This window comes from Erithacus rubecula (genome assembly GCF_903797595.1).
Source record: "Erithacus rubecula genome assembly, chromosome: 1".
NCBI lineage: Eukaryota > Metazoa > Chordata > Aves > Passeriformes > Muscicapidae > Erithacus > Erithacus rubecula.
Genome location: NC_136658.1, coordinates 88,874,809 through 88,902,532, shown reverse-complemented (window position 1 = coordinate 88,902,532; position 27,724 = coordinate 88,874,809). Strand labels below are relative to the sequence as shown.

The 27,724-nt window shown below is 38.6% G+C and overlaps 1 protein-coding gene across 3 annotated transcripts in view; it reads right to left on the bottom strand.

The window, feature by feature from the left end:
* Positions 1–12,778: 12,778 nt before the first annotated feature.
* Positions 12,779–27,724, bottom strand: part of COL4A1 (collagen type IV alpha 1 chain) — a 366,614-nt gene continuing 351,668 nt past the window's right edge. For all 3 annotated transcript variants that reach the window (XM_079322953.1, XM_079322952.1, XM_079322951.1), the window contains 9 exons: positions 24,498–24,570; positions 23,747–23,818; positions 22,301–22,429; positions 20,798–20,896; positions 20,435–20,647; positions 19,521–19,698; positions 16,609–16,723; positions 15,820–15,992; positions 12,779–14,195 (listed from right to left, as the gene is read on the bottom strand). In XM_079322953.1, coding sequence (XP_079179079.1) covers positions 14,114–14,195; positions 15,820–15,992; positions 16,609–16,723; positions 19,521–19,698; positions 20,435–20,647; positions 20,798–20,896; positions 22,301–22,429; positions 23,747–23,818; positions 24,498–24,570 — 1,134 coding nt within the window. In that variant the 3' untranslated portion in view covers positions 12,779–14,113. The remainder of the gene's footprint in view (positions 14,196–15,819; positions 15,993–16,608; positions 16,724–19,520; positions 19,699–20,434; positions 20,648–20,797; positions 20,897–22,300; positions 22,430–23,746; positions 23,819–24,497; positions 24,571–27,724) is intronic.

Below are 27,724 nucleotides of genomic sequence, written 5' to 3'. Positions count from 1 at the left end.
AGGAAAGAAGCAAAAAATGAAGGAATCAGTCACCAATCATCAGTGAATGACCAGGAAATGCCACTAGTCACAGTGAATGACCACTGGAATTCAAAATTATAACAGAGCTCTTTAAAAAATGAACAAATTGGAAAAAAATACCCTCTCCAAGTCTCAGGTCCATCACAGGATATTGGTGGTGAACTGCAAATAGTAACAGAAAAAAACCAGGTTAAACTCTTAATTTGGTTCTATATTGGAAAAAAAGCATTTAAATATTCTGTTGACAAATTTGCCATTCTTAGTAAAAAATGAGCAAAAGACTCTGCTATATATAAATTATTTAGAGTCAATAAAGAATTGGTTGATTTATGTCAGTGGTCAAGACACTGGGGGTCTAGGTGACTGTCCCCAGCCAGGATTTATCACCAGTGCATATTTAGATGGGAATAGCATCACAGCAGGAGCAATACTCTTCATGCTCCTAGATCTAATATTGTTGATTAGAATAATGGAATCATAAAGTAATTTGTGTTGGAAGGGACCACAGGAGGTGCCTCAGGCTCCAGCAGGGCCAGCTGTGGGGTCAGACCAGGCTGCTCAGAGCTTTGCCCAGCCAGGTTGCACAATCCCTGAGGATGGAGCCTGCCCAGCCTCCCTGTGCAGGACCTGCCTGTCCTCATGGAAAAGGTTCCAGTGCCAGCCTGAGGCTCTCTCATTGCAGCTCCTGTTGAAGGCTCAGTGCCTCCTCTTCCTCCCCTCCCCTCCCCTGGGGCTCTGGGTGTCTGTGGGTGTCCCCAAATCTGTCTCTGCCTGGACTGGCCCAGCCCAGCCTCTGCTCAGGGGCCAGGCTCCAGCCCTGAGCCTGCAGGGTGAACTCACTCTGGTTATCAGCCCCTTTCTGCACTGGGGCAGCAAGCTGGGCTGCCCAGGTGTGCTCTGGCACCCAGAGCTGGGCAGGGGGTCCTGTCCCAGCCCCTCCTTGTGCTGCTGCTGCTGCAGCCCAGATGCTGCTGCCTGTCCTTGCTGCAGCTCCTGCCCAGCTCTGCCCCAGAGCCCTTTCTCCAGAGCTGTGCCCAGCTTGTGTGATTGTAAGAGATTCTTCCTTCTCTGTTCTTTGCATTTGGGCTCTTGAAATTCAGAAGGTTCCTGTCAGCTCATCCCTCAGCCTTTCTGTGACATACTCAGCAAAGGCAATGTGACCAGAGTAGTGTTTTCCCATTTTGCCAAGTATGTGTCTCTCCTCACACATCTTTTTCTCTTTAGAGCATTACTGATTTGGAAGCATTTTGTCCAGAATTAAGTTACTTGAGCACAAGCCCCAGTCCCTTCACACAATACACCTAGCAATTATTCAAAGAACACTCATGATAAAAGGACTGTACTAATGACAAAGACCTGGTATTATTAGGATGGAATGGATCAGAAATCAATGTAAATTGAAAAGATGATGGGTGTCTACCTCCTTAAAGGTATTTTTCTTGTGGAATACATCAGTATCAACTGTGTTGAGTGCTTTGTTATCTACTGAGTGTTAATACAGTACCTTCCAGGCAGTTTTATTATTTTTACTTTTTTCATCACTGATTCTGGCTTCTGTTCTTTTCTTCTGCACTCCATGAGCATTCCTCTGGGTAATGAACTTTACTGGACTAGATTTATAGTGACAGTGGCCTACGAGTCATGCTGATGGAAAATTCATTATGGTTTGGGATTAGCTGCTAATCTTTGGGATTATTAAAACTATACCACTTGGACATTCTTGGTTTTGTTTTAATTGCCAGAGTTATGAACAGAGAGCACAGGCAGTCTAGCATCTGGTGTATGTGTATAATTTCTTATGAGCATTGACAGGCAAACAAATACGAGCTATTTTCAAAGTGACCTTCTCCTTCCATCCGTATTAGAATGTTCTGACAAAATTTATAATTGACTGAAATCTTTTTATAGCAGCAATGAACATAATGACCAGGGACAGAGTTTCCACGTCCCTGCTCAGTGTCCTGTCATAGCTGTGGCTCCAGTTGGGCTACACCCGATCAGGGCAGTGCCTGGGCTCTGGCAGAGTGCACAGGCTCAGCAGCCTCCCTCCACTCTGGGGATTTCACAGAGGATGGCATTTCCAGCTGGAATAACCATGGAAGGATCTTATAAACCCCAGCTGGCTGTGCAGCCAAATGCTCACAGAATGAAGAGGAGATTAAGCCATCAGCAGTAGTCAATGGACAATTTATTTCTAAATTTTAGAAACATCCTGCTTGTTCTCTCTGTCATACATTACTAAATAATATTGATTTTTAATACAGATTCTTGCTTCAGCCTCTGGAAAGAAGAAACCAGATTCATGATAAAGATTTAACATATATTGTGACCTTTCTGGCAAAGGCATCAATTGAAACAACTTCTTGCTACTTCACTATAACACAAACCCCTTTGAGTTCCTGAGGGCAATGAAATACCTTCCTTCCAGTCCCTGCAAGACTGAGCAATGTAATAGGAACCTCAGCCATCTGCCACAAAAAGAAAACATAGGACAGGGAGTAGATTGCAATTTAACCTTTCTTCTTGTTTTTTATTCAATGTGTCTTCACATTCCTCTGAAAGTACCTGAAGACTGCAATGCCATCTAAGAGGATACCAATGTGGAAAGAAAAGGGAATTTTTATTTATTAAAAAATAAAAAATCACTCTTTGGTAATATGCCAATCTGAGATATAACAGAGTGCAGCCAGTTGTAAAATCATTAACACCCACAATGGCTTGGTCAATGTGATAGTTTGAATGACAAATGTCACTGCATTCTTAATGTACTCTTAGTGACCTACACATAGACATGTATCTAATAATGTGTCAGATTAGGCACTTCACCAGTATTCAATTACCTAGGCACAGAGAAGGAAAGTGGAGCAGGAAAAAGTGCATTAAATATTAGCTATGATTGATTTGGGACAAGTACTGAAGCACAAAATATTCTATAAATGTAGTGTTATTTATAGTCTCTTAAGAAGCTTTAACAGAGAGATTGTGGATTCTTCTTCACTGGAGGCATTCCAAACCTGCCTGGACAATCCTGGGCAGCCTGCTCTCAGTGAGTGTGCTTTAGCAGGAACATTGGACTGGGGGATCTCCAGAGGTCCCTTCCAACCCCAGCCATTCTGTGAAGAGCTCAGAAGCAATGGTTTTATAGAGCTGTAAAGTACTGGCAGTAACTGGCAGGAACTGTGGACACAGAGACAGCAGTGCCTGTGGACATGGCCTCAGAGTAGGCACTGTGTGAAGAATTTGGGTTCCAGCTCTGTTCCCAGCCCATGGTTCAGGGACATCTTTGCTTCAACTTCTCTGCTGGCAAGAAATGGGGATGATCAATCAGACTGCAAAAGCCTGGAGCAAATGGCATTAGGTAAGGTTGAAAGGCTGACAATTGATGGCATTTTTCATTTGGAGTGCAGTTTGAAGTGGCCACTGAGAAAGGAGGAGAGCAGCAGGTAAGGCAGCACGCCAGCTGCAGTGTCAGAGCACCCTGGTGGCAGGATGTGTCACATCAGTTACCTCAAGAGAACAGGTACTTCCTATTTCACTGGAAAATCCTTCTTCCAGGCAACTTTTGCCTCATGATGTTTAATTGAAGTCCAGTTTCTTTACCATGTAAGAAAACTACTTTTGTTATGGGCTAAAAGTAATTATTTAGAGAACATAACCCAAAAAGCTGTCTTGAATGCATGCATTTGTTATACTTCAAAAGACTTCTGGCAATTATTGACCATAAAGTAGTAAGTAACAAGCCAGAAGAAGATCTAAAAAACTGAAAGATTAAAAGTAGTTCTTGGAAAGCACATAATGAAAAAAAAATCAGTGAGAGGCTTTTTGAGATAATCCCCTGGAGATAAAGTAAGAAGCTCTTCAATTGCACCAGGAAAGTTAATGTTAAAAGACCTGTTCCAAGCTAGGCTGTATTTTTTAAAGTAAAGGCTTTTGTTGTCTGTTCTCACTATTTAAATCTTTTTCAAGCAGACTGAAAGGACACAAAATTAATTCAACCAGGAGTTTATAGTTTGCCCTTACAGAAGGGACAGACTTTGTCTATATATAGCTGAGGAAGATGAGAGTTGGGAACCTTACTCAGCAGCACAATTCCTGCCTTTCAGTGAAAAAGCAAGATATTTTTGCATCTCTTTGTGAAATATTTTACTTGCTCTTGTGCTTCCACCCAGCGTTACATTTTATCTTGTCAAAAGAGAATTTCTTTTGTTGCAGAAAAATTTCTCAGACCTATTGTTCCCAGAATTTCTAAGCAGGACCAGATGAGTATGTGACCCTAATACTGACACACAGAGGTTACATCAATCTGAAAGAAAACAGAGTGGACACTGCGTGTTGTGGTGGTGTTTGTTTCTGAACAGCCTGTACAGGTAAGGACAGGAGGAGACAGATTTTTGGGGTAGCACATGGTACACACTCAAGAGAACTAGACTTTGCTGGGATTTTTAACTGTTATACTGATAACAGCAAACAAAGGTCAGAAGAGATGATGGCTGAAAAGGACCAGGTCTCTTCAGTTTGCTTTCATTTCATCAGGAAAACACACTGTTTGTACTATCAACCACAGCTTTCAACAATGGACTGGCTAGAGATGAGTCACTAAAATGAATAATCCTTTTTAATCTCTATGAAAAACATCCTGTTAGCATTGCCATATTCTAGGAATTGTTGTAACAGGAGCAGAAAAAGGATTAAGTGCTTAAACTGCTCCATCAGCACAAGTTTATTGAAGTAGAATCTCTCTTGGTAATGAGTCTTTACTTCTTACAAAAACAAGAGACTTTTTCTGTTCTATGTTTCTTTTCTTCTGTAACAAACCCTCTACAACCCACCAATAATATGGCTATTTAAAAAAATTAAAATCTAGATCAAGCACATGCTGAGGATGACAGTAAGGATCACAAGTTCAGCAAGATCATACCAGAGCCTGATCTCAGTGCCTGTCAATGGTGTATTACACTTCTGCCCAAACCCTACAAACATTATGAATCCTGTAGATTCAATGCTGTTCTGCTGCTTTGCAGCTCAGTGCTGTGCCTCTTTCAAAAGGTGAGTGATTCTAGGAAGTTATTAAAATATGTAGCATGTTCTGGGTAGCATAAGGCTGGAGCCTGTGCTCTGAGTACAAAATGCAAAAAAGCTGTGAGCTATGCTTAATGAAAAAGCACTCCAGCTACCTGACAGCAACTATTAGTCTCATGAGCCATGAAAATTGCTAGAGGAGGCAGATGACTACTTTGTTTTGCCCACAATACTTAAAATGGCAAGCACTTACTCAAATATTTAGTGTTAACAGAAACTGGTGACAAGCCTTTACTGGTCTCCAGAAGTGAGAGTTCAAAAAGATTTCCTCCTTTCACTGCTTCTGTCACATTGAGGTATCTGAAAGATTGAAGGTGATACAATACAGAATCCACAGAGACATCCTCAATTAATCTCAAATTGACAAGGCTTTATCATCAACAGGTGGCCCAGCAGTATTTCTTTCCATCCTTTCTCCCATGGACTAACACTGACTTGAGCAGAAACAGAGATGGGCAACACCAGATGTAATTGCAGGGTAGTGCAGGTGGTTTTAAGTCAAGGATCTTGGTGATATCCCAGCCATAGAGCAAATTTACCCCACAATGTATCATCAGTCCTAACACACTGACTGCCCACATTACGAACAAGTCAGAGCTCATGACCAGATTTTTTTTTTTTTTTTCTTGTGCTGGGCTTCTTCCCAAATGCAAACAGGTTGGAGAGGGAACAATCTGCACCTGTACCTCCTTCAAGGTGAAGCTGAGCCAGAGCTAACATTTGCACCTAGAACTCTCCAGCTCTTGGCCCATCTTCCCTCTCAATGAATAATTAAAATAACTGAGCAAGATATCTTACTTATTACAGATTTTCACCATTGTGTCAGATGATATTTGTGACAAGCAGTACAGATGATGGGTTAATAGTCCTTAGAGATAAAATATATATAAAATAACTGTTGATTTGTTACGCATTATACTTATTATTTTAATATATATATATTTATAGATCTAATCCATAGTAAGAATCTCACCAGAACATAGAAGAGTAGTATCTGATAATAAGAAACTACAGATATGGACAAGAGCTGTGCATTTCTTTTTAGTAAGTGATAACACAGCTTGGGATGGTTTAGGTCCAGATGGAAATTAAGCATCATCAAGCAGCTCATTCCATTCAAACTTCCCCTCATCTTAGTACTTTGAACCATTTTAGTGCAACAGTCCTGCCAGCCCACCAAAGAGCTATTTAAATCTGTCAAGCTTTAATGCTTAACATTTTTTTATACCTACATTCTTACTGAAAAAGTAGCTCAAAATCTCCCTTTTGTGATGATTACAAAGGACTGCCCTGGCTGATTTCTTCAAAGTTTACAATTTACAACCAGTTTACTAAGGCCTTTCTCTATTAAATAGTAAGAGTTTCTAATCCTCTCCTTTAAATTCTGTGAAGGAATTTTAGGCTTCTCATCTTGGCAAAAGGACAGCTAGGATGAATCAAAGAGGACACTTTTAAAAGTCCATATGTCAGGATACCTGCTTATGCACAGTAACCTCTTCTAATTATTGTTTCTCCTTTTATACTGACTCTTACTGGAGCCCAAAGAAAAAGAAAGGAAGTGATATTTCCTAAAAAAATACCTTGCCTCATTTATCATTAACTGGCTTTGGAGACTCTGCTTTGAATACCGTGCTAATGATTTTTACCTCCTTCAGGAAAGTGACTGAGAAGACAAGAAGTGACTCTCATCAGGAACTTTTCCTCAGCTTATTTGTGGTTATTGTATGTCTTATGTACAATAAGCACATATCTGATTCAGCTGTCATTTTGAAACCACTCCAACACTTTAGAATCTATGTAAAGTTGTACACATTAAAAAGTCTAGCAAGTGCAATGGAATAATCAAAAAACTAAGCAAGTTTTCATCACCATTCAGGAGTGCCAGACACTTAGGAGACCATGACCAAGCAGGTCCAGAAGCTGAGCACTGACTTCCAGTCAGCTTCTAATTAACAGTAAGTCATCTCACTTTCACATGAGCAAAAGCATTTATTTGTAATTGTAGACAACTTAGAAATATATGAAACAAAAATCTTTTATATCCATTTATCCTAAGTAAAGGTTCAAGACACTAAGCTCTTGTGGGTTCATTGTACAACAATGTACATAAACATAATTTTTGTCTGAGTTTGTAACATTCATATGTTTGTATCTAACATATTTTTGTTCAGGAAGCAGAAAAAATCAGTTGTCACGAGCCTATGCAACTATATAAAATTAGATTCATAAGAACTCATAGGAATGGTAAGAATGTCCTTTGCTGAACCTTGGTGCTGAAGACTTGGCCACATGTGAAAGGAGGTAGATGATCTTACACATTCCCTCTCCACTGCTGCCACATGATGAGTTAATATTTGATTAGACAGTGCTGTATCTATGACACCTGTTCACCAGGGAGACTAGGACAACAACTGATGTAATCTACCTTATTATATACTTAATGATAGAGGAGAAGCACTGCTTTTTCAGCTTCCCACGTCTGCTTTTCATTTCCTCTCCTACACATTCCTGAGGGGTCATGTTCAGTGCCTTGCAAGAGCAAACAAACAACTACTTTTTTTGTTGTTGTTGTTCTCTCTCTCTCTGTGATTCTCTGCAATTTGCCCAATAGAGGAGAAAAACTTTAAAAATTTCCTTTCTACTGTGTGTTTCTGGGAAGAAAACTACTTCTTGAAAATAGTTTTTAATATACCTGTGTTGGCAAGATTTCTCTGATTACAATAGGAGAGTATAGAAAATACAAAAAAAAATGCTTCAGTACCAAGGTTATGTGGAAAAGCCATAGTTTTCATAGAGGGGGTTCACACACTTGCCTGTTGATTTCAGATTCTCTTCACAAATGTCCTCTCAAGACAACCTTGCCCTTTGACAAGTAGGACCTACTCAATTTTTTAGGTCAGTTCTCCAAAAAGCAAGTGCCTGTGAAGTGCCACTTTGCAGGAGCTCCAAAGCACCTCATCTGAGCAGATCCCAGCTATTGTCCCAGTTGTTTGGACCTGTGATTCCCAGGTTGCAGTGACTTCCTCTACGAATTATGCTTCTGGTTTGGACCACTAGCAATCCCAGTAATCTTTGCAATCTGAATACCATTTTTTATTACAAATTTATACAGCTATGTTCAGAAGACTTATTTTAATCCAGTCTTCATAACTTCTGTAGCTTTCCTGCTAAGAAATCCCAGTCTCTACAGTGTATCCCTCAAATTCTCACATAACTAGAGGTGATTACAGTATTTCAGATATCATCTTTCTTACTGTGAGTAGCTGCTGTTATAAAGTGAATTTATAGTCCAGGGAATAATTTCTCAAATTTCCATTTTCAATTTTTTCCTTCCAATTTTAAAGACATTATTATCTTTCCCTGAAGTAAGATTTGCCTTTGAAGAGAGGGGAAGGAGAAATGCAGTGAGGGTTTCCTTGCAGGCTATTTTGGACACCAGAACTTCTTTTCTATGTGTTTAATTGGGAAAAGAAATACTGAGAATGAGACAGAGTGTATCTTTCGCTGCCTGGACTAGGTCCTTTCCTCAGTTCAGAGACAATGCCAAAAGGCCTGGATAGTATCAGCTTTGAACAGAGACAGCTGACAGTTCCAACTGATCAAAGGTAGCAAAAAAAGTCTTTGAAAAAGTGAAGATTGTCAATGTGGAAATGTGAGCAAATGGCAATTTTGTTTGCAGATGTTGAGCTACCAGGAGTTTTCATTCACTTCTGTGTGGTACTCACCTTCTTACCAGTCTGAATTCCCAAAGACACTGCAACGCATCCAGGCCAGGGAAGTGGGAGGTGGATCTAGATATAACTATAAACTGGGAATCAGTGTTTCCAGGGGGAATCCCAGATACATTATTGCCAGTGGTACACAGAAGCAATTCTTGACACGGGATTCATGTGACTGCATTTCAAGTCCCTATGATTTTGTTGACACTTTGATCACATCTCTCAAACGGGTTCATGTCCAAAATTAGGCTGGAAAAAATGCTGCTATAATTATTTAGAGGAAATAGGAAGACGATAACATCTCCCACTGCCAGCTACTATGCCCACAAAGATAACAAAAGCTTTAGCAGAAGGTAACACCGGGCATGTTCTTGCATTCTTCACTTTGAACCTCTTCCAGGAACCAATGGTTATGAGCACACCAGTGTACCACCGAGAGGAACATTCCAGCAAAAACACACCATGGGCTACACTGGTCTAAAAGCTGCGCACTAAGCATAACAAAAAGGTTTGATCAATGCTCTTTAGACTGTTTTACAAGGACTTTCTGCCTTACTCAAACCATTTTACATGTCTATTTACTACAGTGTAAATCATATTTCATGATGTTGAGATGACAAATGAATCCTGCCACAATTCTTCATGAAACCTAACGTGTTTTCTTAGGCGAGACAGGAGTTGACAGAGCATCAAATGATCATGTTCCATCTATAACTTTCACTCTGTCAAGTCTTCTGTCCTCTGCACACCAATTATAACAAATATAGCTGACTGCATATAGCCCGAGGGGAAAAAAAGGCAGTTCTCTAGCATATGTAAAAGATTCAGGCATTTTTAAATAATTTCAATGTTTATACTCTGTTCTCTGGTTTGAAGACAATAAAAAGCTGGGAAGGAATGTATGTTTAAAAATCAACACTGAAAAGTGAGAATATTCAACTCTGAGTATCATCCTCTTACAGTGGGAGCTGAAGAGAGAAGGTGGTGTCAGTAAGCCTGACTGGGTAAAATATCTCACAGTAGAAGCATCCTGTGTTCATGAGAAGTAGTAGTGATTTATCCTCCCACAGGTATTAACACCTCAAGCAACACAGCAAACTTACAGTTTGACAGAGAGAAATAGCCAAAACCCACACACTCCCCTCTACATTTTTTTGAAGGACTTTCCTCTGACACTCTGAAGAAAGAGAATGGTTTAAAGATTATACTTCCAGGAAATTTTTTTTGAAGGTTGTTTGGCTGGTACATCTTTCACAAAGAACATGCGCTTCTTGTTTAGCTGTTAATGGTAAAAGTTTGTGTATTACTTTTTGTTTATAATTATGCATCATTGTCATCACACGAGACATCACCAATATTACAAATTCACAATTATTATACATTTCATACTATACTTTTCCTAATGGATTGGTGGGATTATTTCCTTCTGTCGACCATCTTACTGCTGAAACTGATAGGCTGAACACTTCCATGTAGCCACTGGATACTTCATTTCTTAATAATGATTAATTATAACCCAGACCATCCATCACTGGTCTCAGCATTTGTCTGAGCTCAAAATATGCATTTAAAGACCCACTCTAGTCTCTCAGATTCTCTGTTATCTAATTCAAAATGTGAAGACCATAAGAAAGATAATTTCTATATGAAGAGGTGGAAATGCAGTGGGCAGTGCATCGCTGCCACGATGTGACCAGCAGAGAGATAAACTCCACTGCAACCTCTGAAAAAATGCTCAGTGTCCTTCCAGAAATCCCAGTGCAGGCATGGCCAGCCACCTTCACAGAGCAAGGGATGGAGATACAGGCAGATGCTGAGATAGCTGCCACTTCAACTACTCAGTGGTCTTTCTTTGTGCCAGGTGCTGTTTTTATATTTAGCTGGTGCTCCGAGACCCACAAGCCTGGCTCTGTGTTTGTATTTCACCTTATGCAGTCAGTGCAGAATATTACAGATTTGTAAAACATAGAAGATAGGAAAGGAATTCTCAAAAAGTCGTACAATGTTACAATTTCAGTCATAAAAATACAATCACTTTTCTGGGAGCCTTGTATGGGGATATTCTTCTCAGGAGTCCTGTTACATATTAAAAAGTGTATATCATCAAGGAAGTTACCACTATGAAATGGATAAGAGCTACACTTACAAACTGAATGTACATTTATCAGAAAAGACACACAGGCTAAAGCATCATTTGCTTCTAAATATATACTGGATCATTTAATTATATTATATTTTTATTTTGTAGTATGTAGAGAATTTTTTTTAATTGAAAACTGATCTATTCCTATTTCGAAAGGAAAATTGCTGGTGATGAACATGTCAAAACAGAGATGGAGACATGGAAAAATAGTAATATATTCAATAGGGTCATGTTAGCAGATTAGAGACCAAGGTATTTGTTAAAGTTGTCCTCCCAGTGTTACTACAAAGAGAGCAAGGGCACCACCTGCTGTTTTAGAAATGTATTTATTTGGAACATGACAGCAACTCTTCCAAGTACTGCACTCAAAAATTTTCTCCTGAAATTGAAGGTTCTGCAAGATGATTTGAGTAACTAATGAGTTAGCAGTTGCCCATTCACATGATGAACTGTACTGTAGTCACAACACTGGCCATAAAAGTCTGAATATGGAGTACTTCAGAGGTTTTTGAAAGGCAGTATTTCACATGGGCTCTTCCTCACCCAGGGCATCAAAATCTAGCATTTTCAGGAGATCTGACTGATATTCAATGAGCACCAAAAAGTTTAGATTTAAAAGAAATAGCATCTTTAGCATGAGAATGGTTTAGATCATTATATGAGCTGGAGGTTATGGAATAAATAATTACTATTAGATAAGGAAGACATCAAACTACAGCTCAAGCAGTTTTCAAAAATTTTTAAAGGACCTTGTTTCCAATTGCTCCCAACTGAGAAGACAAGGGTTCACACACAGAGGTGATTTAGATATACATGAAGCACATTATAAATCCAACTATCTGGCAGCTCTAAGACAATTTGATCATAACAAATTAAATCCCTAGCTAACCAGGAAATAAACTGTAGAGTGTAAACAGCAGTTTGGATGCTCTGAGTCAGTGAAGACTGAATTTTTGCATAATTTTCTCTACATGCCACAAGGAATCACCTTATTGTCTTCTCCTCTTCTTCTGGATATCAAGTGTCCCTTGGGAAAACCCTGTATGAGGCTGCTCAGGCATAATCACACTATTTTTATAGACTAGCAATAAACTTTCATGAGGACTTTTATAAATAAACTTGTCAAGTGTCAGAACTTCTGTGAGAGTTCATTGCTAGATGAAATGGCCAATTTCTATGCAGGAGCCTTCAGCCATTTGGTCAGAGAATGTCCTGAAGGATTATAAGTGAAAGCCAAGTTCAGAACAGCTGCAGCAGCCACAGTGTCTTCACAAATTTTGGAAAACATCATGAAACCTTAGCAACCTTTTGTGCTTTTGCCAAGGAAAACAACAGCATGGCCCATTTTCTCCTCAGTCAGAGCCAAGATTCACCTTGTCCATTTACAAGCAAAGTTATATTGGGATATTTCAAATTTTAAAGAGATATTTTAAATTTTATCCTGTATAATTCAGTGCTGCTTGTGCATGAAAAATTCAAAGGAAAAGTGAAAAATGTGCATAATTTGGTTGATTCCCATGAGCTGAGATGAAGTTAGCAGATTTTTGTAATGTGTTCCTATCAAATACATTTCAGTGATAAGTTTCTCATGTTCAATCTATCAAATTCAGTTCTTACAAGATAACAACAGAAGTGACAGTACAGTGCCCTGTTTCCCCCTTTAGAAGATGCTTTGTACATCTGCAAGATGTGCAAAACAAAAATCATCTAGGATTGCATCAAGCTTGTGCATTTATTGGTGGCTTATTAAAAATTAATTCATTGCTGTAAAGGAATGCTAATAACAAATTAGTAAAAACTTCTTCTTTTCTTCTGGTTTTTTTTTTTTTTTACACAAATAGTTTTATTACAAACTTGAATTTTTAAGAAATACACATGTAAGAAATTACACAAAGGCCTTGGCATTTGCAAAAATCTTCTGGTATTTCCATGGTAATAGTCCATAAAACATTTTTGGACACAGACATGCTCAAACAATGGCATCATTGCATAGAAATTCTTTAGAAATATTTCTGAGGCCACTTTGAAAAATTTTTTGGCACAATATTAACAAAATTAAGGCCTTATACTTTTCAAAATCAAGTCATTCAGTGTGTGAGTAGTGTTTAAAACCCTGAAAAATATTAAATACAGAATAAAGATATAAGCTCAAAGCAGGATTTACCATTATAAACACAAATAACTATTAACCTGGGTTCAGTCTCTGCAACTTCAGCATTGAAATGGCTATGTAAAATGAACATTTCACATCATATTTTGGCATTTAACAACTAATCCATGACACTGAAAAGAAGAAAAAAATTGTTAGCTTCTTTTTGAAATTATAAACTCAGACCTTGATTTGTCTAATGGTTGATAACTATATAAATTACTAAAATATTTATATATATTTTTTCTTGACCATTGCTGGATCATTCTTTATTCCACAGGAAAGTTTGTTCTACTGCACAAAGAAGCTGCATAGTACCAACATAGCAGAAACACTTACTTGGCTATTTGTGAAGCCAATTTGGCAATCTCTTCCAGATGTAGACCCATTAATACTGACAGCACTAAAGGCTATGAACAGAAGCAAAGATTTGCAGGATGGCACTCTATGTTGTGAAAAGATGGTTACATGTTGCTTAACCACAGTCTGTAATCCCAAACCTCTTTTTTACATTAGTATTCCTTTGTACAAGAACAATAAGTACATACCCAAGAGTCTGGAATTTTAAGACAGCTAGATAACGGTAACAAACTTATCTGGGGAAGAAAAATGAATCTAAATATATATAATACAAGAATGAGAAAGGGGGGTCAAACAGTATAAGGCAGAACTGCATACCTCCTAGCACCTTTGCATTTTTTTTCTGGATAAATGCTGACTTTTTATTCTATCAGTGCATTGCATTTATATAAAAATACATATACTTTGATCGAAAGTGCCATTTGGCATGTCAACATTTGAAGCTTATCTTTGTTGTCTCTTTTCTTCTTTAGCAAGGACAGGGCCAGTAAAGCAGTGTGTGTTAGTTATGCAAGTTCCTAAAAGGCACTTTACTGTTTTCATACTGGACAACAATGAGGTACATATGATATATGTCTAGGCTTCATTGCTGTTAAACGAATAGCACCATATTGTGTGAAATTAGTTGAAATTCAAAAGTCATTATGTTTGTCTCATACAGACTTGACAACGGCTAACATTCGAGCGTAGATCCCCGGCTTTCAAAGTTGAGGGAGTCGGTTTCCTGTTGAAAAGAAAGAAATTAAAAAGCCCATTAACAATTTTCAGGTTTATAACTGACAGCACCAACTTGGAATGTAAGTCTTCCTTCCAGCCTCTGCTGAATCAAGAAGGTGTTCCTAAGTTCTCCAGTGTGTAATCACTTCCAAGTTTGGTCACAAATTATTGTAAGATTAGTTTTAAACATCACACACTTACAGTTACTGAAGAATTCAGTTCTTTCACGAGGCATAACATTTCCTTAACCTACAACACCATCTGTGAAAGCAGCAGTTTGAAAACAATCTAGAATTTGAGTAATAAAATAAAATTGGGCAAAGAAGCTGAAATTTGACTGTTTATGAGTTTCTGCTAACTCTTGTGACTTTAAAGACTAATGAAAAGGTGGCAAAGGAAATTATGTGATGTCATATTGAAACACAAACTAAAGCCTTTAGTCTCTAACCTGTCATAAGGAATTATTCCTAGCAACTAGAAATAAACAATTTTCAGACAAAAGTGTGCTTGAATTTAATGTGTTTCATTAAAAAAGATTATGGGTTTACAGGAAATTTAGAAATATTTGTCATTTATGATAGCAGGGCAGGTCCCCTGATCTGGTATTATTTTATTAATCTGAGGTATAGTTTATAACTAGAAAAGAGTGTGAAGTTGAGAGGTCTCCGAGTAGGACTCAAGGGATGGAAAATTTTAGCATTCACTCTAAATTTTCTTCTAACCAGTCTTCCTCTTTCCTAGGGATCCAGGGCTTACCCCAGTGGTGGGGTAGTTTTGGTAGTAGTTTTTCTGGTTGATGAGATTATCACAGCCCCAGTGATACCCTGCCCCAGTGCTCAATTTTTCTACCTACTCCACTGACAACTATCTGATATACAAACAGTCAAAACTGGCTAAACAACCTGCTTCAATCTGAGACAGGCAAGGCAGCATTCACAGATCTAGAAGACAAGAAGAGATGAAGGGTAACAGGAGCAGCAGTAGGACTGTGGTGGAAGAGGGTGATTACCTGCACTCCTGAGGAATGCCTGCTGACCAGTTAAGCTATGCAGACATGGGAACTGATCTATATGCTAACACATTAATAGCATTCATATAAGTAAAATTAGCCTGTGTTGAAAAATACTAATGTGCAAGAGACCAGAACAAAGCCTATTACTACCATCTGCATTTTCTCAAACATACTTCCTTTAACATTAGGGAATGGTAAATAATTGTTCAACTCTCTTAGTTCAACACCTGTACAAATTGCAAGTGGTTCTATTATATGTTAACATCCATTACAGGAAATGTTATATTCTAATCTAATTTCAATCAGTATGTCAGCTTATCCCAGTTACCACTTGGTGAATACAACCAAAAACATAGTGGAATTGTGAACATTGTTAGACTATTCTGAAAAGCAAAATACATGGTACAAATGACACATTGCAAACACTAACTGATGATACACTCACTAATTCCCCCAGAAGCTACTATTTTTTTTTTCCTTCTGTTAGAAAAATAATTAAATACATAAATTAGCTCTGCCGGTAGACAGCCAATACTTGAACCACCATTACACTCAAAAAATACTTATGTGATAAGGTTCAACTGACTCTCAGAAAGTGATAAATAAATCATGAACTTACTTGAACATCTCATTCCTTTCTATAGTGGCAAGCCAGAAGCTGTAAGCATTTGCATAATAATTGCAGGTGCCCCGGCCATGGCATTCGATGAAGGGAGCGCTGCGGAACTCCTCCAGGCAGGAACCAGGGGACGCCAGGGCCTGGCCAGAGCCCTCTGCACCAGCACTGGTGTGCTAGGAAATGCAAAGCCTTGGTCAGAGAGGGACTTTTACCTCTTCTGCTACAACCTCGAGCAACTCTCTCACACAAGTATTTCCTCACACTTCTCTCCTTGAGCTATGTTCTGTCCATTTGCTGTTCTGTTGCTCAGCTCAAGGAAGAGCAAGAAGGGGGAGCTGAAGGCTCCAGAGCTGGCATTGGGTTGTCTCACTCAACAGCAGCATGACACATCAGCAATATCAACTTCAGGGGCAGCTGTATGCACAGAAGTCCTTCAGGAGACACAGCAGGACCCAAGCTATCTCTATATAAGCAGCATGATCAGAAGGCATAAGGTCTGGTATGGCTTTTATCTGAACAGCTTAACTCCATTCCCACCCCCCATCACAGTGGCCTCTCTCCCACTGCCAAGTGCCAACAGCTCTGGATTCATTCTGTGTCTCAGACCATGCCCAGGCCTTGCCTGGGAACATGATCAGATTATTTGATTATTTTTGAAGTCACTCCAAAGGGTAGACACCTAATGCTCTCCTAAAACCTGAACTGACAGAGTCAGATATCAACTTTCCATAGATCAAAATCCTAAAATAAATGCTTTCCTCAGCTCAGAGTATGTCCCAGTGTACTTACCATGACAAAGGAGTAACCAATCCAAAGTGAACTCCAGCCTTCAGGACATGGTGGTATTTGGATTGTTTGACTGTGAACAGCTATTACCATAGCAGGAGCTTCACACACAGAGCATCTAGAAGGACCGAAACATGAATGAGCTGTGTGCAGCTAAGGATTAATACTTCTTCATTCAGAAGCTACTTTCATTACTGAATCATGAAATAGACAATGTTGTCACATCCAAAACTAAATGAAAATCACAATGGTTCATTTAGAAAAGCAGCCTACTGGTTCCCTTTTCTTTTTTGTTAATTTTTAATTTATTTTGTAACTTCCAATTTCTCCCTTTCTTAGAGACACTTCAACTATTAAGCCTTATTTTATCAGCATTCCTACGAGAAAAGAACAAGAGACCTCCTATCAGAATATTTCCATGCATTTTTCTTTTTCTAGTTCTGTTTGTACTGAAGTTTCTAAAAGTGCTCAATGTCATGAACACAGGAGGCAAATAGCCAAGCACTGTAGCTCAGTAAGTATCACTTAAAAGTGGTCTACTGTGATCAGAAACAAGTAACAGTAATTCATCATCCTAAACTTAGCTCTGACTTCCAGAGAAAAGCCATCTCTCTGGAACATGTCTTACAAAGGCAATCACTGCTAATCTAATCTAGTGCAGACCCTTTCCCATACATTCTCCTTGAAAGAGGTTTTTATTTACATTTGTGGTCTGCATCTCCAGTAAGAGATTTCTAGTAACTTGCACAACAAACTTCAAAGCAATTCCCATGAAAGGCATGCAGCACCAGTTCTTTTACTTTAGATAAATTCCTCATGTCTCAGAACTGCTAGGTTACTGAATAATCCAATGACCAATCATGCCTTCACAGGAGAATCATAAAAAACCCATGAGCTGGGCTGGAATTTTAATATGGGGGCTAGTAATAAGGAATTTGGTAGATATAATTAATTTTTTCTTGTACAACTCTTCAACTGGCTGCTGCAGTTATCAATTATGAAAATGATTCAAAACTAAATAGTCTGATTCTCGTTATCAGAGCAGGGAAAAGAATCAAGTGCAAAATGGATTAAGTTGGATTCTGAAAAATGCAGAGAAGGAAAGGTATTCAGAATGAAAGCCTTCTATTTCTGCCTTGTGAAGACTGCTTTCATACCTACTGTCTTCATCTTCAGTGCAGAAGCAAGAGAGTTATTTTGAGAAACACATCAATGAAAGAGTAAGTTAAAAGGAAGAATGTAAAGCTGCCTCTATTTTTGGAGCTCTGCTTTGCTTCAAGAGATTTTGGGCATTTCAGTAGAAGGCCTTACAGGAAAAGAAGCCCTATGATTCAAGGCAGCAAGTGACACTTCTACACATTTTCAACATTTGGACAGGGAAAACTGTTTGTTAAAAAGCATCAGCTAATAAAATAATTTGAAAGAACAGTCTTCCAGATTCCTTGTTAGTTTTCTAAAAATGAATATTACAACTATTTCACTCATTGCTGTGACTAAAGGGAGAAAAACACATAAGCATACATGCACACATACACATATGTACATACATATCACACACTTACATATTTTTATGGTGCAAAAGGTAATCCGTAGGCATAAGATAAGGCAAAGTGTTGGTTAGTACCTGCTTCAGCAAGAGTTTCACACATGACTGTTAAAGGCTATTTTGGGTGTATGATATGGGGGTAGCATAAAAGGAATATGTATTTCAGAAGTTGGAAATTCAAATTTTTCTGAAAGTCAAGCCCCTTCCATTTACATGCAATGAACAACCAAAAATTTAAGACCAACAAAAGCTGTAGTCTCTCTTGAGAATCTTGTCTTCAATCTACCCATTAATTTTCAAAATATACCAACTACTTTGGTACTAAACAGAGTACAACTACAGTTACAAGATGGAATCTGCTATGCAAAACAAACATCAAATATTTTGCAGTAGAGCGATCCATACAGCTTTTGGAACATCCAAGATGTCCAGAATACAACCTACTGATGATTTGGATTGTCTTTTCTCTTGGATGTACCTGAGAAACCATTACCAGCAATCCCCATTCCCATTCATTAAATATGGCTGGAAGAGGGATCAGCAAGAGCTGATACAGATTAGAAGCAATGACAGAAAGGACAGTAATGCCTGTACCTAATGATTATCACTTAGGCTGTAAGTTGAAGATTCCCTTGTGAGATTCATATCTAAGAGTGGGGCAGTTTGCCACACTTCTGCTCATAACTCTGCTTCAGCACCGGACATGTTATACCAGAAGAGGTTTTCTAGTGGTCTTAAAATTTCAAATGGACTAAAAGTTCAACATGTTACATTGATGCAGATCAGTTATGTCTCTGATATAAACACCATTCTTTATGCTAGCTGCAAGTCTGTAATTGTTTAAAAATAGATGATTGATTTTGCAATTGTTTCCTTTAATTCAGACAATAATGGCTGTATTCAAGCAGAATGTCTAAAACAATGGAAGAAGACTGTCAGTCTACTGTATGATAAAAATGATACCATTTTCAAACAAAAGGAAAATGAGCTCTAAAAAGCTTCTAGCTATAGCTAGTCAAAAAACAGAAGTGTTTCAGACAAGAATTGTGAAAAAATGCAAAACTTTTTCTCCTTCAAAGGACATCACAGTTTTTGTAAGACATTTCAAAGTAGATCTTTTCACTTCAATTATACTCAAAATAGGCTATTCTATTTGTTTGGGTTTCCCCCAACATGGATTTATTTTTGATCAAAGTCTGAACTAACAACATGCACACTTTGAAACATTTCATCAAAAGAATTCAAACTTTAAATTTAAAGGCAGGAAGTAAAAGTATACAATTAAAAGCCTTGTTCAGAAAAATAAAGTACCCTGTGCTCTTTCCACAGGCTTTTTCACTTTATAAATACAGCAGAACTGAAACCATACCTGCTGATGAATGGTCTGATATTATCACCAGTGATAGGAGCCATATTCATTGGCATGGGTTCAGGAGTAGACAGCCAGTAGGAATAGTCATTCCTTGATGCAAAATTACAGACGTTGTTGATATTGCAGAATAAGAAAGGCATGGTACTGAATTTACGAAGACAGCTTCCTGCTGTGCCTGAAATGTTAAAAGGTTATTTCTTAACACAGTTTTGTTAAGCTACTGTCAACTGCCTAACAATTATTTCCAGGAGCACAGGAGCAGCTAAAAAGCAGAGAACACTTGCTCTGGATGGCCCAGTTTTCCCAGAGGAACTGAATTTTCTTAGCTCCATGTGGAAGGAATAGGACAAGGAAAGGAGTAGTCCAGTCTTGCCCATAGAACTACAGAATGCATTAAGTTGGAATAGACCTCTGGAGGTCATCTATACTGCTCTGACAGATCTGGTTTCTTGTGTCCAGATTTAGTTCAGCTTTGAGGATCTCCAAAGACAAGAAATTCAACCATCTCTCTGGGGTTCTGTTCCAAGGCTGACCAACAGCATGATAAAAAAGCTTTTATTTATGTTTCACTGCAATTTATCTCATATTTGTGGTCCATTGCTTCTTCTATCACTGAGACTCTCTGAGAAGGGACTCCATACTCTACCCTCCCTGTAGACAGCTGTAGACTGCAATTGTGGCCTCCCCATAATTATGTGTTAAGGCTGAGCAAACCCAGTTCCATCAGACTGCCCAGATCCCAAGAGCCATCTCAGTAATTAGGCGTTGTATTCACTGTGGTATAGCAACATCTTCCTTGTTCTGGGTTGCCTAGGTCTGAGCCAGAGCAATTACACAAATTTACTCAATGCAGTTCTACAAATTGGAGAAACCATTGGTTTGTAACGAATTCTAATTTGGTTTCTACTTACCCAGATCTTGGCCGTGCGCTCTTTCATTGCCTTGTACATAAAGCAAGGAGTAGCCGCGGTAAATGAGCCTTGTTCCAAACGGACACAGCGGCTCCTCGGTGGTCTGACTGTGCCTGGTGACAAGGAAGCCGTGAGCCACAGACGGTGCCCCTGGTGGCCCCATGGCCCCGGGCACGCCATCAGGGCCAGGCGGACCAGGGAATCCTCTGGGCCCTGCAACACAGACAGGCTCCTTTTATTGCTGCAGACAGCAGTACTCTCCCTACCTAACTGAAGAAGTGAAATCAGATACATTCACACCTAATACCACACGTTATTTTTCCATGAAGCAATCAAGTCTTTGAATAATAAGCACTGACTTACCTGGGGGACCATAAGGACCAGCTTCTCCTTTCTGCCCAGGCTGACCATCAAACCCTGGACTACCAGGTGGTCCAGGGACACCTGAAGGTCCTGTCACCCCTGTTGAAAAACATGGAATAGTTATTACTGGATATTATTTCATGTTAGTTCTGACTTTTTGGCTTTTAATACAGTACAGCACAGGTTTAGTTTTTGCCTCAGCATAAACTAAACTCATGCAGATTCAGTGCATACAGTTCCATATCTAGAGCACATGAGAGTTACTGCAAGGAAAGTGATTCTATAGTAGGGAAGAACGAGTAAGGAGAGAGCATGCTTCTAAAATAACAAGCATTTGCTTGGAATATGAAAAGGAATGTCTTCTTCTCTGCTTATCATATGACTCAATCAAAAACAGACCATAAAAAAGTAGGGTCATGAACAGTGGGAAAATGGGTATCCTCTTAGCTTCTTCCCAAACAAGTTTTCAGATATATTTTGTCTTTCCTTTATTGATTTTTAAGGATGCTATGAATCCCACATAAACTCAGCAAATCTGACTTCAGGAAAAGGAAGTTAATACCACCAAGACTATAGCAACAGTTCTGGGATTCATCAGAAGCTTTAGACAATCACAGCTTTCCTTTTCCTGATCATCCAAAAGGCAATAGTGTGTTTATGTACTGAATTGACTACTACTGATGGAGCAATGGATCCCATACAAGCAAAGCCATGCTGTGTTCAGTCACTGAGACTTTTCATAGCTATGTCCTAAAGGACAGCAGTTGAAGAGTTATATCCCCATCTTCAAGAGAAAACTTTCACACCTACTATATTGCCTAGGAAGAAGATATTCATTATCCTCCACTGTACTTCCCCATCAGCTTAACATAAATCATTCAGGAAAAAAATTTTCCCTTAGAATCTTAACACACCTGAGCTCCCACTCTTCATGTCCCATCATTCTGAAGGACATGTCCTTGTGCCAGCATTTAATTTGTCCTACCCTTTCCTCCATTCTCGTACTTTCTGGAGTGTTTCATTTATGCAGTTCACCTACTCTTTATAAAAATTGCAATATCTGAACTAAAAGAAATCTAGGACCATGGAACAAGCTTCCTCAGGAAGTACTTTTCATTCCAGGATCAAGAGTTTTTCCTCATACTTGTCTTCTCCCAGAAATACACAGTAATTAAGTTTGGATTCAATACTCATGACAGAAGACACCCTAACAAATACATTTTGGGGAAAGGATGAGCAGAGTGTTGCAATTCATTCTGCTTGCTACTGATCTCAGATACTGATGCGATGACTGCAGAGTAAGAGCCTATTAAAAAATCACCAGGAAGGCATCTGTTTTGGATGAGCTTCAAAAAGGACTCTCTTCCTCATCATTGACACAATTTAAGGGGCATACAAAAACTGGATAATATTATACCAAAAATATTGTAGTATCTAGCCTGCCTTAGGTCTATTTTTACATTACTTGAAATGTATTTCTACTGGCATATTAGAAATTCTCACCTTGTTGTCCTTTGGGACCTGGAAGTCCTGGGAATCCCTTGAGACCAACTGGTCCTACAGGTCCAGGTAAGCCAGGATCCCCTTTAATAAGCTGAAAAGGACCTGGTGGACCTGGTGGGCCTTGTAAACCTGTGGAAATGAACCAAGAAAATCAGCACGTATTTAATACTGCATGATTTTTTTAAAAAGCGACAAAATGTTACCTTGTATTGCCATTTATGCTGTCAGACACTGGAGCCTCTCACAAGATATCAACATGTCCTAGACTTTACATATGAATTAAACTGCAAAGCTTCCCAAATGGAAGACTATCTATACTGATATCTCCAGCCAGCCAGACTTCTCATGGACTGAAATAGCTGCCCAGACCTTAGGTTGCACGGAGCTGTCTCAGCAAGTTTGCAAATAGCCCAAGCTGAGTGGTGTAGTCATTATGCTGGAAGGAAGGGATGCCATCCAGAGGCACCTTGACATGTGTGACAAGTGGGCCAATGGGAACTTCATGAATTTCAAGGCTAAGTGCAAGGTCTTACATATGGGCCAGAGCAATCCACAAAATCAGTACAGACTGGGGGATGAATGGATTGAAAGCAGCCCTGCAGTAAAGGACTTGGGAAACACAGGTAGATGAAAAACAGAATGAGGCAGCAATGTCTGCTCGCAGCCCAGGAAGTCAAGATGGGGCTACATGAAAAGAAGTGTGGCCAGTAATGCTCCCCCTCTGCTCTGCTCTCATAAGACCCCACCTGGAATATTACATGCAGTTCTGGGGTCCCCTTTATGAGAAGGACATGTACCTGTTAGAGCAGGTGCAGAGCAGAGCCAGGAAAATGATCAAAGGGGTGGAAGAGAACCTCTGTGAAGACAGGCTGAGAGAGTTGGGCTTGTTCAGCCTGGAGAAGAGAAGGCCCAGGGAAGACCTCACTGTGGCCATTCAATATATAAAAGAGGCTTATGAGAAGGACTGAGAGAAATATTTTACCAAGGTCTGGGGTGACAGGACAAGGGGCAACAATGTGAAAGAAAGAAGTGTTTAAAGAAAGAGTGTAAATTTAGATTTGACTTAAGGAGGACAATTTTTTACTGTGAGGGTGGTGAGGCACTGGAACAGAGGTTTGCTATAGAAGCTACAGAAGCTCTATCCCTGCAAGCATTCAAAGCCAGGTTGGATGGGCCTCTGAGCAACTTGGTCTAGTGAAAAATGTCCCTGCCCATGGCAGGCAGGTTGAAACCAGATGATTTTTAAGATTCCTTCAAATCCAAACATTTCTATGATTCTAATCTGACCATTCAGATGCCGATACATGATATCCGGTTTCATATTCTGTGTTTTTACACTGAACAAAAGGGTGATGGAGTTATAGCCACAAATAACCATAAATTAATCACAAATAAGCATTTTACCAAAAACATCTGGGGGAAAAAAAGCACAAGTCTGTATTATACCTTTAGATCCAGGAAGACCTTGGTCACCTCGCTCACCCTTAAGGCCTGGGAAGCCAGGAGTTCCTTTTGGACCTGAAGTCAAAGGAAATATTTGTATGAAAAATCAGCTTTTTTTTTTTTTTTTTTTTTGTAAGGATATGTGTGGAATAAGTATGTATGACCCCATCATTCTGAAAAGGATGTGACTTTATTTGTAGAAGTACTTTTTAACTGCTTGCAGGAACACAATACAAACAACATCACTAAGTCACGAAAGAAATGATGACTGAAAATAAGTTTATCTTATTTTTTCTCTTACTTTTCTTCAAAGTTCTCTTACTTTAATAATATAATTTTCTAGATTAAAAGCATTATGTTTTTTTCTATTAATAACTCTTCTTTATACACCTGGTGTTTTGATGTATATGATGGTGACAGTATCAGAAATATAACCAACAAGGGAGACATACAGAGCCCCTCTCCTCACATATAGCTATAACATTTGCTTCTTCAGTTCTCAAGAAAATCTTGAAAATTCTTGACTGGTAGTATCTAACAATCAATGTTACATCCATCTTTTAAAAGGAGTGCACATTCAATATTTGCAATACAAGAATAGGCAAGAGACAAAAAACGTTAAGAAAAATCTCAATGCTTTTGTATGTTTTTTGTGCAGCTTTCATGGTTCTGTTAATTATTAGCATAGAGTCAACATTCTTTGGGCATCTCTTTTGACCATGCTTTTCAGGAGTATGTGAAGTTATCTCCTCACCTGGGACACCTGGAACTCCTGGAGGTCCGAGATCACCTTTTGGACCAATATCTCCTGGCAAACCAGGAGTACCCTGCATAAAAGAAAATGTGAAATATAGTTATCCTACACTATTATGTTATGACTCATAAATAGGCTGTGTCTTACTGGAAACATATGAAATAAATATAATATGAGAAAGCCATTAAGTTTAAGAAATGGTCATTCTCTCCCTTTATGAGATTAGAACCTTCTCCTACAGGAACACAAGTGACACTTTGCTCTTTCTAAATTATTTTTTGCCTCACAAAGATACCAGATCAGAATGATGTCCTACTAGCACTGCAGCCAGTAAAAAGGTTCTCAACCATAGACCATATTATTACGAAAAACAACAGCAAGCACAAATCTCAGTAGATACTAATTTCAGTGCAGTCCCAGCAGGAGGTTGCTAGTGAGATAATTAAAAGGGGTAATTCCAGACCACAGTGGACTTGAAAACTTCTATTTACACATGGGATGAAATAAAATATGCTCAACAATTTATAATCCTCTGAAGATTTTTACTTTTCAACAGGACTAAAACATTCAAGGACTTAAAACACTTCCAGCACAATGGGAACTCCTCCTTCTGCCTTCACCATTCTAAACTGCAGCCCTGAAATAAATGGTAGCAAGTTCACTGTAGCCTTACTTCAAAGAAAACCAAGACCCTATTTCAAAAGACACTGTAAATTGTAATTCAAATGGCTGCCAATTTCCTTTTCTTCTTTTGTCTGTTGCAGATCATCTGCAAAAGCTTGTAAGTATAGTTTAGAGTTTCTCCCTGGCTGAATTGGTATGACAGTAATAGTTCACTCTATAATAAAACATGGGACACAGGTGGAGGAAAGAAATAAAATCCCTTTTCTAAGTAACCTACCAACCAGAAGCTGAAGATGTGAATTGAATACCCAGTGAAAACTAATACCAACAGTAGGAGTCATCATATTTACAGAGCAACATCATAGGCACACAGGAGTGATTTTTCATTCAGGTTTATATAAGGTGAGAAGAACGACATATGTCTAATTCTTCCCACTCATTAGAAAGGGAAAATAGATGTCTAGTTCAAAAATGGATGTCCACAGTTAAACTTCCAAAGAATCCAAAGTTAAACAAAAGAAATGCTATTCTCAAGAGTTTAAGGGAGGCATGAATGAAATAAGATTCCCTGGTTTACTTCAGTCACAGTCACAGTATGAAGGATTGTTTAAAGAAATGGCTGTTTCTTTATATCATAACTTCTGAAGCCCAAAACAGAAGGGCTAACTTTCATTCAGAAGGAACTTATGAGTCAAAATCACATTAAAAGAGATGGGTTTAAAACATACATATATATATGTGTGTGTGTGTTATAATTTATATGAGGAGTGTATTGGAAGCTTTCCACCAAAATATGTTTTCCACAATCGTATGCATTTCTTAAACTTTTTTTTTCTCTTCAGATAAAGCTTGGTAAACAGCTTCTTTTTTGGATCTGTTTCAAACAGAACAAAACTATTTCAGGAAAATGTTTCTTCTCTTATTTGAACACTAAAACGAACAGGAAAAACCCATGAGATTTGTATTTCAGTCTGATCTCTGCATTTACTTCTTTTGGATGCAACTTTTGACAGGTTGTGGCACTCATGTTGAAACAAAGTCTCCCTTCTGATACAGGTAACCATCTACCTGGATGAGCAATTGAGCCATAATCAGGACAGGAGCCTTTCACATTGGGGAGGATGAAGACATTAGAAACTCATCTTAGTATGTATCACAAGAAGAAGCTTAATACTTAATATCACTCTCACTGCAGCATTTCACACCGAGTTAACAGCTTGCTACTATGAATTATGGCTCAAGGATAGTAAAAAAATTTTTCTGATTGAAGGCATGGAATCAAAATCCTCAGGCACTTCCCATTCTTTCTCAGCAAAACAGTCTCAGACTGGTATATCAACCAGTGAAAAGCTTTACAATTTCCTGAGGTATGGCAATTTAGCTCCCTGCAGAAGTAGTGCAAATTATTAAACTAGGGAAAATATACTGGAGTGTTTTGCTGGAATTTACTACCTTCAAAACTGGTGTGGTATGTATGGTATGTAAGTATGGTATAACACATAGAAAGGTCTGAACATGGAATCAAATCTTTAATGTCTTTGTGAAGTGACTTCTGGATGCAGAAAAAAATGCACTAGATATTTGCATTATCAAGAATAAAGCAGACCTTTGAAGTCCTGCATTGCATATCAGGACCTTATTCCTGAGTCTTTTTTGCTTCGGTGCACTAGGAATTTTCTCATCCTTTTTTCCATATATATTATTTTTATTGCTATTATTGTCCTTTTTTAATAGAATCATTAAGATTGTAAAATACCTCTAAGATCATCAAATCCAACCATTAACCCAGCACCTCCATGCTCACCACTAAACCAAACACCTCAAGTGTTATATCCACACATTTTTCAAACACTTCCAGGGATGGTGACTCCATCACTTCCCTGGGCAGCTCATGCCAATGTCTCACCATGCTTTCAGTGAAGAAATTTTTCCTAATATCCAATCTAAAGCTCCTCTGGCATAACTTGTGGCTGTCTCCTTGTCCTGTCACTTGTTACTTGGGAGAAGAGATCAATCTTTATCTGGCTACAAATTCCTTTCAGGGAGTTGTAGAGAGGGATAAGGTTCCCTCTGAGCCTCCTTCTACTTTGTGCTAAACAATCACCATTCCCAGTGTAGTAGGAAAGAAGGAATGAAAAGTTTAAAAATAGAGCATATTTTTCGGTGTGGAAAAAGAGATCATGCACTCTGAGAGAAAGAATACAGAAGACCAACTATTCTAGGTGACTGTCCTATTCTACTTCATTCTCACCAGTATACTGAAAAGAGACTATTTTAGGCCAGGGGAAATGAATAATATATGACAGAAGTGTATTAACAGTATTGCCTGTTTGTAGATCTAAATCAGCAGCAATATTTCATCAGTGACAGTACTGAAACTGCACTTTATTTGAGAGCTTTCATAACAAAAGCAAACAGTTCAGGTATTTTCAGAAGGCAATTTATCGTGAAATATGCAACCTTTAAAATTAACTACTAATGCATTTACCAGATTTATGGATGTGCTTCAGCCATCCTGTACTGTTAAAACACTGTAAATTACATTTTGGGTGTTGCATGTTACCACTCACTATCTATAAATTTCTAATAAGTTCATAGCTCAC